The following is a 13,328-nucleotide window of genomic DNA, read 5'->3' on the forward strand; positions in this document are numbered from 1 at the left end:
GCACCGAAAAAAAGACAATTAAAAGCGAAGATAGAATTCAAGCGCTTACCTTTCGATCGATCTTACTTTGGTCTTAAATTCCGAGTGTGGTGAGCTCTTCTTCGGTTGCAAGCGTGTGTCACCGCTGTGACAAGATCGAGAGATCAAATTTCGAGAGAGCTACTGTAGAGAGCTACAGTACCTTGTTTGTGTCGACACCGGATAGACATATATAGAGGCCGGCCCGAGAGGCTGATCAACAGTGGTGCCAAATATTTGGAGTGATACGCTTGCTTGCCAATGCCGGCCCCCCATATACCCGTCCATGTCCGCTTGGATCTGGCAATCATTCATGAACAGTGAGTAGCTATATAGCGAAGTCGCAAAACGAAACGCAACTGGAAGCACCTCGAAGCAGCAAGCAAGTAAGCAAAGCAAAGAGAATTTAAAGAGAAAGGAAGGAGCGAAAAAAAAAAAAAAAGAAGAAAAAGAGAGAGAGAGAGAGAGAACTTACCAGTCTGTTGGCCTCCAGTTGGTACTGTATCTCCTGCACAGGGGAATTTTTCTTCGCGTCCGGTCACTATAGCGTCGTCACGACTTTGATCGGTAGAAAGCGGCATGTAGACGCTTCCCTCCTGGATTTTTCTGCGAGCTCGAAAATACCCCCCGCGGCTCAAATCAATCAATCCCCTTCCTCACTACTGTAGCTCCTCACTCGAATGTACTCCAGTGGCGAGAGTCGAGCCAGAAATCTGCTTGCACGGGAGTGTGTACACAGCACTTCTCTTTCCTCCTGAGTGGTGGTAGATCTCCAAGTTTCTCTTTTCCCCCTCCTTCTCTTCCTTGAGTCGTCCAATTCTTTTTCGTTCGTGTCAGTTCAGGTGTGCGTTCTGAGAGCAACCAGCCAGCCTCCAAGTGTCTCGCACTGTTCCCTTTCCTGTTCAATAGCCTCCTTTCCTTCAAAATTTTTCCCCCTTTCTCCTGTGTGCTGTGTGTGAGTATATATATACTCGGCCTGCTCCTTAGCTCACGGAAGCTCTCGTCCTCAATTAAGTACCACTGTCATTTTTCCTCCTCATCCTTCTCTGCCTGCTGCTTCTCGCTTTTAATTTTCTTTTTTCTGTTCCTCCAGGACTGTGGTCCTGTGCCATGGCGGCTGCTGCTGCTGCTGCTTGCTTCTCCTGTTTAGATCTCCTCCAAGAGCTCCTCATTGGCTGACAGTGCTCCCAGGTTTCACTGCTCTGGCTTCTTAACAACTGATCTCCCGGCTTCCCCTTTGCTCGTTGTCCATCCTCGAACGCATCATTGGTTTGTTGGCTTGCGCGCAGCTTTTCATCTCATCTCGGTATACAGGATCGCGGATTCGAAACAGTTTGGTTGCAGTCGCGCCTCGAGCACACTAACTTTGTGTGCCAGGATCCACTCCAACACCACCGTCTGTCTGTGGCTGTCTTGTCTGTGCGGCTGCAGTCTAGCGGTAGCTTGCGAAGCAAGAAACGTGGACAAAGAGAGAATTGGTCTTGCAGCTTTGGTACTTGTCGATCGGCAATGAGCGGTCTAATCCCTATTCACGGAGGAGACGCGTCGCCTATCGCTGGAAGTGGCAGCAGTAGAGCTTCCCCATCGTCTGGAGATGGAGGAGCCGGCGGCGGAGCAGCAGCAGCAGCAGGAGCTGGGGAGGGGTCGGCAACAGCACCACCATCCAGGTATGAAGCTCAGAAGCGGCGGGACTGGAACACCTTCGGCCAGTATCTGAGGAACCACAGGCCCCCTCTCACTCTCCCTCGCTGCAGTGGAGCAAACGTCCTCGAGTTCCTGCGCTACCTGGACCAGTTTGGCAAGACCAAGATCCACGCGCCGGCCTGTCCCTTCTTTGGCATCGCCCATCCACCAGCGCCTTGCGCCTGCCCGCTGCGTCAAGCCTGGGGAAGCCTGGACGCTCTTATCGGCCGGCTCCGAGCAGCATTCGAGGAGCACGGTGGCAAGCCGGAATCCAATCCGTTTGGAGCTCGCGCCGTCCGCCTCTACCTGCGAGAAGTTCGTGAGATGCAGGCCAAAGCTCGCGGCATCGCTTACGAGAAGAAGAAGCGCAAGCGTCCGTCGAGCAACAACACCGGGGCTGCAAACGCCGGCACCAGCAGCACCAGCAACAACAGCAGCAGCAGCATCACCAACAACAGCTCCGGCAGCAGCTCCACTCCCACCTCGGCATCGCCCACCGCGCATCATGCTCACGCTGTTCACGCTCAAGTCCAAGCCCAGGCTCACGCTCACGCTCACGCGCAAGCTCAAGCCCACGCCCAGCAACAGGCCGTCCACAACCTCCACCAGCAGCACCACGTCCTTCAGCAGTCCCTGCCTCTCATCCAGCACCAGCAGCTCCAACACCATCACCCTCAGCAGCAATTCCTTCCTCAGGGACTTCAGCCTGGTGCCAACTGCTTGCAGATCCACAACTGAGAAGAGGAAGAGGTGAGCACATCACTTTCCTTTCAATCTTTCTTCCTTTTCCTGCAAAAGAACACCACTTATCTTAGCTCAGCGATTCGTGAAAGTCAGTGACTTACTTGTTCATCTCTTGCACAGATAGCTGGCTTTTCTCGTGATTGTCCAATACATTCGATTCCGGATTATCTCGAGAAAGATCACTCTGCCAGTACGAGTTCCTGCACTTCCAGAAGCAGCACCTGCACCAGCAGCGCTACGAGATGTGCAGGAGGTACACAATATACATATACATAACTACGCATGGTCAGTCTCGTAAAGTTCCTTCCAGTGTGAGTTCTTTCCGCTCCGATCTCTAGCTAGATGCTGTAATTAGCTTCAAAGAGGATGAAGACTTGTACTGCAAGTTCGTCCGAGTTTGATAGCTAGTAAATTTTCAATCACTCTTTTGAAATTCCTGCAAAAAATGATCCCGTTGGATGCAAAGTTTCGAGCTGGTTGCAAATGAAGAAAGGATACCTGTGCCGCGCGAAGGCTAGAAATTGCTGGCAGCAGGATCACAAAAAAAGAAAAAGGACAAAAAAAGAAGAAGATAAAAGATAAAAAGGATTATGCATTACTAGCATGAGGAGAAGAACCTGAGCGTATGATTATCATATATTGCGCTGCAGCATTGTCTCCTCGAGTACAGGTGATTATAATCCAGCCAGGAGGCAGCCTGTTTCTCATCCAGCACACGTTAGTTTTACAACAACACGACGACGCTAGATCTGCTCTGACACAAGTCCTGAGCCAGCCAGCGAGTGAGAGAGAGATCTCTTTTCAGGAGAGAAAGGGAAGTCCCATTTCTTTTTAAGTTCCAGCAACTGCACAGCGCGAGGGTGGCAGCAGCGTGTGTTATTTACAGGAAGAGCCGACGCCGCTTTCTTCCAGCTTTTCATCATCTACAGCTCCTGAGCTAGCAAAAGGGAAGAAAAACGAGAGTAGTAGTACACAGGCAATGCGACAGGCGTACCTGTCTAACCATAGCAGCGGATAGGATCGTTGCAGCCCTTTTCAGCTGACTGCCTGAAGCCAGATCTGCCACCCTTGGCCAAGTATTGCTGGTGGTACTCTTCGGCGCGATAAAACTTTGTAGCTGGCAAGATTTCCGTCACGATCTTCCTCTTGATCTTTTCCTCGTGCTTTTGCATGGACTCTCGAGCGGCTTTCTCCTGTTCCGGGTGGTAGAAGTAGATTCCCGACCTGTACTGGGTGCCAACATCGTTCCCCTGGAAGATGTCAAACCAACCAACCTTAAGCTTTTAGCTACAAAAGAGATATCTACAAGAGAAATAGGAACAGCTACGCAGCAGCATACTACTTGCAAAGAACAAGGACATATTTTAAAGGCTAGAAAAGAAGCAGAACAAGAACAAGGAGGAAAAGGCTAGAGGGATAGAACAAAGCTAGCAAAATTCTTCTGCAAGGAATATAATAATCTGGAAGAGAGCTCTTACCTGACGATTCAAAGTGGTCGGATCGTGGCGGTCCCAGAAAACATCCAGCAGCGAGGAGAAGCTCGTCTCCTTTGGATTGTATTGCACTCTCACCACCTCCGAGTGCCCGGTATCGCCATTGCAAACGTCCTCGTACGAGGGATTGTGCACGGTGCCCTGGGAATAGCCTACCTCTGTTTTCGTCACGCCCGGGGTTCTCTGGAATGCGAGCTCCACACCCCAGAAGCATCCGGCGCCAAATTGCGCGAATTCTTGCCCGGGCGCCGGCGCGTCGTCGTCCGGCCCCTGCGCGATCTTGGCGCCTTCCGGATCGCGGACCCTGGCAGTCGCGGGCCCTACTCCCAGCTTGGACAGCCATCCCCCAAGATTTGCCATCGGCGACGCGACGCTGCGGCTCGACCTGACGGAGAATCCGAGCGCCCTGGAGTGGATCCTCGCGGATGGAGCGGCAATCGGTGGGAGAATGTGGGCGCAGCCGTGACCCAGGACGCCGAGAACGCTCGCCCCAGACATGATAAACCCTAAGAAATATCCATAAAAAGTATATTCAGTTTTTGAAAACGAATATTCACCCTGGTCGTGGCGGGAGAGAGCACCCTCCAAATACCGGAGTCTCGCTCTTCTCCACAAGCTTTTGGAAATTCGCTCTACGCTTTGCTCGTTGCGTGACAATCTCCTCGTTCGCTTTCCTGCTCTTCCTGATCTTCGAATTCTTTTTCTCGTCGATTGGAACGAGAGCATTGCTTCGCTGCTTCTTGCTCTTGGGATCTTCAAAGCTTCGCAAGCGTTCTTCGTCCTCCGGTGGAAGTTTTCCCAGGAGCTTCTTCAGCTGTCCCATGCAATCTCCAAGCCGGACTTTGGTGAGCTTTCCTCCCCCCCACATTAGAAGCTTCTTCTTCTCGGCGTTGTCTGGATTTGCGAGCCATGCCACCGCCTCGGCGCAAGCATTCCTCTCAGCTTGCCTCTTAAGCCTGTCCGGCTCGCCGATAAACTTGAGACCTCGGAACTGGATCGTGGAGACGTGCTGCTTTGCTCGGTTTAGCTTCGTGGACACGGACGGCCTTCTAGTCAGTCCTTCCCGAAGGAGAGCTACTCGGAGTGCTACTTTGGAGTCCTTGTCGCCGATGAGACCATCGAAAGTACCTACGTCTGTTCTCTTCCCATACATGAACTTGCCGGCAAGAGCGTCGCCTCTGATCATGAGCATCACTGCTCGCATGAGCAGACCATCTCGGTGTTTGTAGATGTCGAGGTCGGGCCTTGCTAGCTGCAGAGAAGAAGTTTTATAGCCGAAAGAATAAAGTTGAGACGTGGTACCTTTAGCTTCAGAAGCTCATCCAAAAGATCTCGCATTTCCTGGAATAATTCGGCCTCGCTCTCACCCATGAAGAACTCCAAGCACTTCCCACACATTTGCAAATGTCCTGGCTGTTAGCAGCAACGGGATTAGCACCAAAGGAAGACAACAAAGCGTAAAGTCGTCACCTGGCCTATCGACACCAACGCTCCCCCGAACAAAAGTAGCATCGAGTCCGATATACCCGTTGAGTCTCGAATGAACACGTTAGATGTCTTTATCTTCTCAAGGAACACCAGCCATGGAAAGCAGCTTTCCTCGTGCCTTGCATTCACTGAGTGCTGCATAAATCCGTGTATAATGTCAGCTGAAACATTGCAAAGACAAGCGAGACTTACTGGATGAACGTGCACTACAGTCCCGTCCATTGTCTTGTGGGTCACTGATCCAGGAGTTGCCTGTGAACGAACGAAGAAATCAACACAAATGGACAGTTCAAGAGCAAACATACTTACCACAACAGCTGCAACTCCCGGGAACAAACCAGCGCAAATCACAGCTCGGACAATCATTGGATCAGATGAATAAGCTTCGCAACTCGCCAAGCCGCCGTCGAGATAACCGGCTTCCTGCAATAGTGATAGGAATTGCTTTCTCATGGAAGTCATTCCTATCAACACTTGCATGGAAAGAAAGTTTGCACGGCAGAACTCCGATGCCGTATTGTGCTTCATGCACACTTCCCAGTCGTTGAATGCTCGAACAACCGCGAGGTGGTCACTCATTTCTCCTATGGAAAACTTGAACTTGGCTTGATTGGAATCCTGGCAACTCAACTTTCTTAGTAATGTGCTTTGTACTAAAATCAATCCAGCACAAACCTCTCGCTTGTCCACGGGAAGAATAAATGGATCCCGGGACGAAAGTGCAGCAGCAATAGTAAGCATGGGATCAAGGCATTGAAAAATACACCCCATGATCAACATTTTTCCAATCTGCGGTTCAACTGGAAGTATTGCTAGATGTTTTCCTGGACGAATCCAATCAATACCATAAGTCGATAAAATAAAAAAAAGACTTACCAAGAACCGTCAGATCTTCTGTTTCATCCAATGCACCAATCACCTTCAAGAACTCTATGGCGATGTGCACTGCGTGTCGGTTGGGAGGCTCTATAGCTTTTGCCAAGAACGTCTGGATATCTCCAAGTTGCAATCCCTTAATCCTGAGGCATACGTTGTGTAGAGCTGTTCTCAATATCTCAGGTTCATTGTGGTCCTCAAACGCTTGAAAAACGGATTCTGGATAGAGATGGTAACAAACACCTGGTTTCAAACGCCCAGCTCTGCCTTTCCTCTGCCACAAAAACCACACAAGTGTATGTCAAAGAAAAGATTTTTTACACTCCCTCCTATTTACCTGGCGCACAGACGACTTGGAAATCCATCTTGGCAACAAACATGCAGTGTTTGTTGCAACATCATAGCTCTTCTCTTTGGCTTTTCCTATATCGACAACGTACACAACGTCCTCAACCGTGATGCTAGTTTCGGCAATGTTTGTTGCCAGGATGATCTTCCGTACACGTGAAGGTGGACGCTCAAAAATTCTCTTCTGCAAAACTTCGAAGTGTTAAAACCAGCACGTAGTTGAGAAGATAAATAGATCACTAACCTGTTCGTCGGGCGACATGGTTCCATGGCACGCAAGAAGCCACACCCTGCTAGGATGGCCTAGCACAGGATGGGTTCTTAGCTGACGCCTCAAAGCAGAAATATCTTCCCAGCCAGTCATAAAAACCAGCACCGCACCTTCTTGGCCATGCTCGCAGACGTGACAGAGTAGCTTCTCTATCAAGGTGAAATCGATACTTTCTTCTCCAGCATTGCTGTAATCTTCAGCATTGAGAGCTTCTCTGACGATATTCTCCTCTGAAATATGGGCCCGCAGATCGGAGGCTTCAGGCGCTTGCCGTAGATACTTCCACATTCTTGACTGCATGCTCAATTTGTATCCTGTTATGTTCAAAACGTCTTCTAAATAGTAAGATTTCACAGTGTATGCAAATCCCTGAAACAGTGATACGGAAGTCAAGTAAACAAAAACAATACACTATTTACCGGTATATCCATGCAACGAGTATTCAAATCCAAGAAATACTTCTCAAAAAGCTTAGCGTCCACAGTAGCGCTCATAAGAATGAGTTTCAAATCGGGACGGCGCTGGATGACATCTCTTAAAACAATAAGAAGAAAATCTAGAAAGGACAAGGAAGTTTAGAATCTGAAAAAGAAAAACAAAGAAGGTAAAGCTAACCTTCGTTTAAACCCCGCTCATGTATCTCGTCGACAATTACGTGCGTCACTCCGTTCAAGACTGGATCAGACATCAACCGCCTTAGCAATATACCCGTGGTGCAAAACAGCAGGCTCGTAGACCGGCTTCTCACTGAGTCGAACCGCACCTGATATCCTACCTGTGGATACAGAAGTATGTGTAAGGAAAACGCTCTACAGATCTTATAAACTTACAGATTCACCAAGAACTTCACCGCGTTCTTCCGCCACTCTCAAAGCGACAGAGGAAGCTGAGATACGCCTGGGCTGGGTGCAAACAATCTTACACGACGAACCGCATCCACCATCAATCTCAGATTCAAGTATATATTGTGGAAGTTGTGTTGTTTTGCCACAGCCAGTTCCTCCAGTTACCACCAGAACCTGTCCAAGAACTAGTATGAAAAGTTTCAACAAACATTTCATGTTTTAGATCATCACTCCAGTACCTGACAACGGGACAGTGACTCGAGGAATGCAGACCTTAACTGAAACGCTGGAAGTTTACTACGAAACCCAAGAGCTATTTGTCCCTCTCGAGAGTCCTGAATATCATCAGAGTTGAGTGAAAAACAATCAAAAACTAATTTTGAGGCTGCACCTGCCATGCGCGTTGTCTATCAAACATAAGCTTGCTCTTTTTCGCATCGCCAAAAATACCAGCTAGCGGATCATAAACATCCGGAAGAGACTGAGGGGGCTGTTCTGGAGCAACGATTGGAAAGAGCTCCACCTTGGCTTCCTTCTCTTTCCTGTGCCGTTTATACTCGTCTAGAAACGCTTTAACCCTGAAAAACGTGGCTGGTGCAACATAAACCTGGAAGTGAAAGAACATAATTTCCAAAAAAGATGAAGGTGAAGATCCGAACCTGTCGTTGCGGACGATCCGGATCCAAGTCCGGTCTATACAATGGTAGAGGAAGCTTACTGACAACGATGGTTTTCCAGTAGAGATTACTGCAAAGAACAAGAAAATCCACAGAGAATTTTTTTCAAAGACCAGAGTGAAAAAGATCGATCGAAGGAAGCTTAGTTACATGTAGAGACCAAGCTCTTTGGCAATGTAGCTTATAGCATTGTAGCACTTGAGATCTTTACTTTCCATGGACATTATCTCGTTCTTGGAAGACTGAAGAAGCAAAGACATTCTTCGTCTCCATCTATCAATGTACGTGCTTGTGACCTCCTGTTAAACAGAGAACAAACGATTCCATGCTTTTCTTCTATGGAATTCTACCACGAACTGACCTTCTGCAAGTAATTGAGAAACTCGTCCTCGTCGTCGCTCTCCTCCAGCCCCATCTTGAGCTCATACAGCCGGTAGCTCTTGCGGACGCCGCGTTGCATGAGATGGGGGCGAATCCTGTTGTGATACTTGTGCCTGACAAATGCGACGCGGAACACGATCGACTGCAATGCAGGCGCCTGCCATGGCAGCTGCGATGATCCATCAATGGGAAGAAACGATCGAGAATGGAGCAGCAGACGATCAAGCGCCGCCCTCGTCCTCAACATCAGGCATTGCTCCTAGGGTTTAAGAAAAAAGAATATGCTCGAATAATCTTTGAAATTTTTTTGCCTAGCTAACTGGGTTGGGTGGCTTTCCAGGGAATTTCACAAGCTTCATACATATCCTGTAAATCAAAATGGATCGATTTTAAGAACCAGCGCTCGCGATAGCTAAAATTCTGTTACCTCAAATTTTGCCAACTCGAAACTTCGGTGTGGTGTGAGAGATGGATGATCAATCAATCAATCCCACATTAAAGCCTGGAAACGAAAAGGAAGAGAATCAGTCCTGCAACTAGAAAAAGAAGAAACAAAAGCGAAGTACCATTTCGAAAGATTGCGTGATGCCTTGCTTGCTCGCTTGATTGCTTGCAGCGGCCTCGCAAGTTTTGGCTTGTGGCTTCTGTGGAGCCACCACGAACACCGTGAGAGTTGCAGCGCACTGGCGTGACGAAGAGCTATAAACAGTGTAGCTCCTCGAGAGATTCCCTGCTCCGTCCTCAGCATTGAGCCGACGCATCGATCGAGTCTATCTTCTTCGTTGGACACCGACGGAAGCAGGGAAGGCCTGGTCGTTTAATGGCGACGAGCCTGTGTAGAACCAGCTTCAGGCTGGAAAGAATCGGCGATTGTTAGAAAACAAAGTTACTAGAACGAGCAAAGAGATTTAGACTTGCCTGAGAAACTTGCGAAGAGTAGTGATAGGCCATAGAAGGCCGAGGATATGGGTACTGCGACATATAAGTCGCCATGTTGGTGTGTGGAGACACCCGCGGTGGCGGAGGATTAAACGGTGCCGGGGCTCGCATCATATCCTGGTGTTGTTGGTATGCGTGCCTCCAGCCCGATTGACTGGTTGCTTGCGGTGGCATTTGCCTTACAGGAGGACAGCCAAGCTGGGGAAACTCTGTGTTATAATTCACAACAGGAGTATACCGAGCTTGCATACCAAAGGCTGGTGGCTGGTTTAGTCCAAAACCTGGATCAAACCGCTGTGAATACCTGCAAATGCAAAGAAAGGCATCAACGAAGGTTGCAACCTCGGCTAAGAACTTATACCTGTCATAGTTCCGATCGTAATCGGGATCTTTGCGATCTTTCTCTCGGTCACGGAATATAGCAACCTTTTGCCTCGACTTGCTGGATTGATCTTTGTCTGTTTTGCTGCCGCTGCCACCGCTGCTGCTGCTGCTGCTGCTGCAGCTATTACTGCCAGATCCGGCGTTCATCCGCTGCCTTCCCTGCTCAGGGGTTGAAGCGCTCTCTCTTACTTCTACCACCTTTGCGGTTTTCCTCTTCTCTACTTCCAGCAGCTCGTCATAAGCTCTCTGTTCCTGCTCATGCCGAAAAATCCTGGCTCGGGCCTTGTTATACTCCTCGTTCCGTTCCTCCATACTCTTGGAGGCATTGCTTCCGGATCCACTAGCAGCCCCGCTGCTATCTCCACCGGATATAAAACTAGCCTGTGGTCTCTGCTTGATCACAAACTTGGTGTTGGAGTTGCTGCCACCATCCGCGGCAACAGGAATGTCCGCGAGCCTGATCGAGGGAAACTTATTCTCCCCACTCTTCCGGACTATGATCCTGCATCCTTCCACGTTGCTGTCAATCACCGAAGTTATAAGGTAGTAGTGTTGCGCTACCCTGTGAACTGCTAGGCGCAAGTAGGACGACGCCATAGGAGGGAACTCAAGCTGAAACTGCTTTGGATTTCTTACGAATCTCTCCACGTCGTGTTCTAGCCTTAGAACTGGAAAAGAAAACACAATTATTGGTACTAGGAAAGAAGAAAATGCCAAAGACAAGGACTTACTAGTCATACGGTCGTGAGGATTCTGGAGCGCCTCACGCAAGAACTCGTCAATTTGTGCCGAATCATCGTCGCCGCCGCCACTCTCTTTGTGGAGGCCAAGACTGCAACCAGCGGGCACAAGCCGCTTCATACTCTCCTCCAGATCGGCCAGCTCCCAAGAATCCGGGCAAGCATCCTCATTCTCCTCGCTCCTGAGCTCCATTGGCGGGTTCATTCCGGCCATCACAATGGGATCCTCTTGCGGCAAGGTAGCAGCTTCATCGAGAATTCAAGCTCCCAGCCGCGGAATACAAACCCCTAGGCCGTAGCATTTCCTGGATCGCTGGAAACCGGGGCGCTAGCAAACTAGGGAAGCGAGATTCTCACCAGATCTGGCGCCGTAACGGTAGAAGCAGCGCGCACGAATGGAGAGAAGCGGCGCACCCGCACGCCATAGCCGCGACCGCACACAAACAAGCTGATCAGGTTAAATTTTTTTCCCTTACTCTTTGGTCCCATCGCCACCGTTCGCGACTGGACGGCGGGAGATCTGTCTGAGGCAGCCCCTTATCGTGACCGTCCATCTTTCACCATTCGAAATTTAGGGTTTCGCGTGGCTGTGCGCATTGCATTCATTTCCCACCAGACGAACAAGCGAAGATCTCATTTCCTTTTTTTTCGCATCGCCACTCCTTCAATTCGATCCAGTCTGATCGCTCCAGCGTTCTGTTGGTCATTGAATTCGATCGGGTAAAAGTCCGCCACGAAATCAAACGAGTAGAATGAAACAAGATGGTTTTCTCCGTTTATTCTTTTACAATCACCACACACAGCGGCTTTCCGCGATCCAGAAACATAGCGAGCAAGGGAGAAATCCTGCGAGCGCGAGCGCGCGCGGAGGGGAATCGATCGAAGCGATGCGAACTATGTATACGGATGGATGGGTGGATGGATGGAATGGGAAGAGGATTGATTTTGGGGGCGCATTTCTTCACAAATCGATCGGATGGATGGATGGATGGATGGATGGATCAGTCACGCGCGCACTCGGCAGGTCTGGAGGGGAATCTGGCCGAATCGGTGCAGTAGTCGTAGATCATGTAGTTCTTCTTGACCCATTTGAGCTTGCCTGCGTCGCTGGGGCTGAGAGCTTGCCAGGCGGACGAGTCCCACCATTTGCCGCTGTTTGGGCCGCACGATCCCGACGATGCCTGACACGCGTCAAGATCAAAGTTCTTGTAGGAGGCGATGAAGGGGGCGTGGCTCCAGTCGGTCTTGACGAGTCCACCCCTGGTCGCCCAGTCGTCGGCGTTCCACAGGCTCGAGTAGACTCCCATTGACTGCTTCGTGGGGAAAGGCAGGCCCATGTCCTGGTTGTTCTTAAACACGCGAATGGGGGTGGAATCCACGAAGAATCTGCAAAGACAAAGCCCACGATCAATCAGTCTTTCTAGCTAGCTTGCACCAAGCAAAGGAATCCCAAAAGAATCGCAAGAACATTGAGCACAAACAGTGATCCAGAGGACCCAGGAAAGAATAGGAAACAGTGGGTCGATCGAACAAGAAATTTGCGGTGATGGGCGATACCACATTGCTCGATCGATCCAAAGAACTCGCCAGGAAAACAGAGCACGGAGAGATGGGGGGATCGAAAGGGAGAGAATCGGAGGAAATGGGCGAGATGGGTGTGATCACGTACACGATCTGCTTCTGGTTCCAGAGGATCGAGTACGAGTGGAAGTCGGCAGTGGGATCAAACCAGAGGTAGACTCGCTGCTCGCGGTTGCCGACGCCATTGGCGTAGACGTTGGTCTGGAGGATGTATGGATTGCCCGACGTGTTGCCCAGAAACTCGAGATCGATCTCGTCGCGGGTCCTGTAATCGTCCGAGGACATCTGTCACAAGCAACTCCACGGTCAGAAATGCGGAAGAAATGGCGCTGGATAGGCGCGAGTTTGGGAGATTTACGTAGTAGGCTGCCACAGTTCCAGCAGAATCACCGGGAACAAGCTTGATTTGCATGCTCACTCTGCCGAAGAGATACTTGTTCTTGGACGCGAAGCCAGCAGCTGTGGAAGAGAAGGAATCGAACACCCAAAGCCCGAGAGAGCGTGAGCATTGCAATGCGATCGATCCAAGCAAAAGAATCAACCTGATTGATGATCCAAGACGAGACGAACTTGGCCAGAGCCATCCACTTTGACGTGATCGTTGTTGGAGGTGAAGAGATCGTTGAAGTTTCCAGGGGCAGCCTGGGAGACGATCACCATGGTGGCGATCAACACGCAGAGGGCCAGCCTCCCCATTGCCGCGAATGCGAATCTCAAAAGAGCCACACACAAGATATTCCCTTTGGAATTCCCAAGAGCGCCTTCTTCTTCCTCGCTGTTGCGTTCTTCGATCGATGTTCCAGCTCCACGGCCCGGCCACGCTTATAAACGCTGGCCATGCTGGCGCCACGTCACCATGG

The 13,328-nt window shown here is 50.0% G+C and overlaps 6 protein-coding genes across 8 annotated transcripts; 1 reads left to right on the forward strand and 5 right to left on the reverse strand.

The window, feature by feature from the left end:
- The first annotated feature begins 499 nt into the window (after positions 1 to 499).
- LOC9657346 (protein G1-like1) lies at positions 500 to 2,891 on the forward strand. Its single transcript, XM_024685945.1, is given in 3 exon segments — positions 500 to 2,077; positions 2,080 to 2,451; positions 2,566 to 2,891. Coding segments are annotated over 3 exon segments (942 nt in total). The 5' UTR covers positions 500 to 1,527; the 3' UTR covers positions 2,586 to 2,891.
- Positions 2,892 to 3,243: 352 nt separating this feature from the next.
- On the reverse strand, positions 3,244 to 5,159 carry LOC9657003 (peptide methionine sulfoxide reductase A1). Of its 3 annotated transcripts, none has more exons than XM_024685944.1 (3): positions 3,924 to 5,159; positions 3,440 to 3,695; positions 3,244 to 3,377 (listed from the first exon to the last, which is right to left on the reverse strand). In XM_024685944.1, the coding sequence occupies exons 1-2, from the start codon at positions 4,662 to 4,664 to the stop codon at positions 3,444 to 3,446; spliced, it is 993 nt and encodes a 330-aa protein (XP_024541712.1). In that variant the 5' UTR covers positions 4,665 to 5,159; the 3' UTR covers positions 3,244 to 3,377; positions 3,440 to 3,443. The 3 variants fall into 3 exon arrangements, with proteins under 3 accessions (XP_024541712.1, XP_002980919.2, XP_024541710.1); XM_002980873.2 differs by having other exon boundaries at positions 3,244 to 3,382; XM_024685942.1 differs by having other exon boundaries at positions 3,244 to 3,695.
- Positions 4,694 to 7,864, reverse strand: LOC9657347 (DExH-box ATP-dependent RNA helicase DExH3). Its single transcript, XM_024685823.1, has 9 exons — positions 7,853 to 7,864; positions 7,537 to 7,696; positions 7,341 to 7,453; positions 6,895 to 7,215; positions 6,640 to 6,834; positions 6,303 to 6,576; positions 5,409 to 6,250; positions 4,923 to 5,190; positions 4,694 to 4,752 (listed from the first exon to the last, which is right to left on the reverse strand). Exons 1-9 carry the CDS (start codon positions 7,862 to 7,864, stop codon positions 4,694 to 4,696), a joined length of 2,244 nt encoding a protein of 747 aa, XP_024541591.1.
- On the reverse strand, positions 7,845 to 9,635 carry LOC112350179 (DExH-box ATP-dependent RNA helicase DExH5, mitochondrial-like). Its single transcript, XM_024685946.1, has 8 exons — positions 9,391 to 9,635; positions 9,252 to 9,326; positions 8,805 to 9,190; positions 8,594 to 8,742; positions 8,426 to 8,513; positions 8,158 to 8,373; positions 8,006 to 8,101; positions 7,845 to 7,951 (listed from the first exon to the last, which is right to left on the reverse strand). The coding sequence occupies exons 3-8, from the start codon at positions 9,069 to 9,071 to the stop codon at positions 7,928 to 7,930; spliced, it is 840 nt and encodes a 279-aa protein (XP_024541714.1). The 5' UTR covers positions 9,072 to 9,190; positions 9,252 to 9,326; positions 9,391 to 9,635; the 3' UTR covers positions 7,845 to 7,927.
- Positions 9,636 to 9,748: 113 nt separating this feature from the next.
- Positions 9,749 to 11,541, reverse strand: LOC112350178 (R3H domain-containing protein 1-like). Its single transcript, XM_024685941.1, has 4 exons — positions 10,879 to 11,541; positions 10,125 to 10,815; positions 10,015 to 10,067; positions 9,749 to 9,961 (listed from the first exon to the last, which is right to left on the reverse strand). Exons 1-4 carry the CDS (start codon positions 11,099 to 11,101, stop codon positions 9,852 to 9,854), a joined length of 1,077 nt encoding a protein of 358 aa, XP_024541709.1. The 5' UTR covers positions 11,102 to 11,541; the 3' UTR covers positions 9,749 to 9,851.
- Positions 11,542 to 11,640: 99 nt separating this feature from the next.
- On the reverse strand, positions 11,641 to 13,281 carry LOC9657348 (probable xyloglucan endotransglucosylase/hydrolase protein 7). Its single transcript, XM_002980875.2, has 4 exons — positions 13,011 to 13,281; positions 12,827 to 12,927; positions 12,557 to 12,753; positions 11,641 to 12,273 (listed from the first exon to the last, which is right to left on the reverse strand). Exons 1-4 carry the CDS (start codon positions 13,162 to 13,164, stop codon positions 11,889 to 11,891), a joined length of 837 nt encoding a protein of 278 aa, XP_002980921.1. The 5' UTR covers positions 13,165 to 13,281; the 3' UTR covers positions 11,641 to 11,888.
- Between the last annotated feature and the right edge of the window lie 47 nt (positions 13,282 to 13,328).

Source organism: Selaginella moellendorffii, unplaced genomic scaffold (assembly GCF_000143415.4).
Source record: "Selaginella moellendorffii unplaced genomic scaffold, v1.0 SELMOscaffold_46, whole genome shotgun sequence".
Classification (NCBI taxonomy): domain Eukaryota; kingdom Viridiplantae; phylum Streptophyta; class Lycopodiopsida; order Selaginellales; family Selaginellaceae; genus Selaginella; species Selaginella moellendorffii.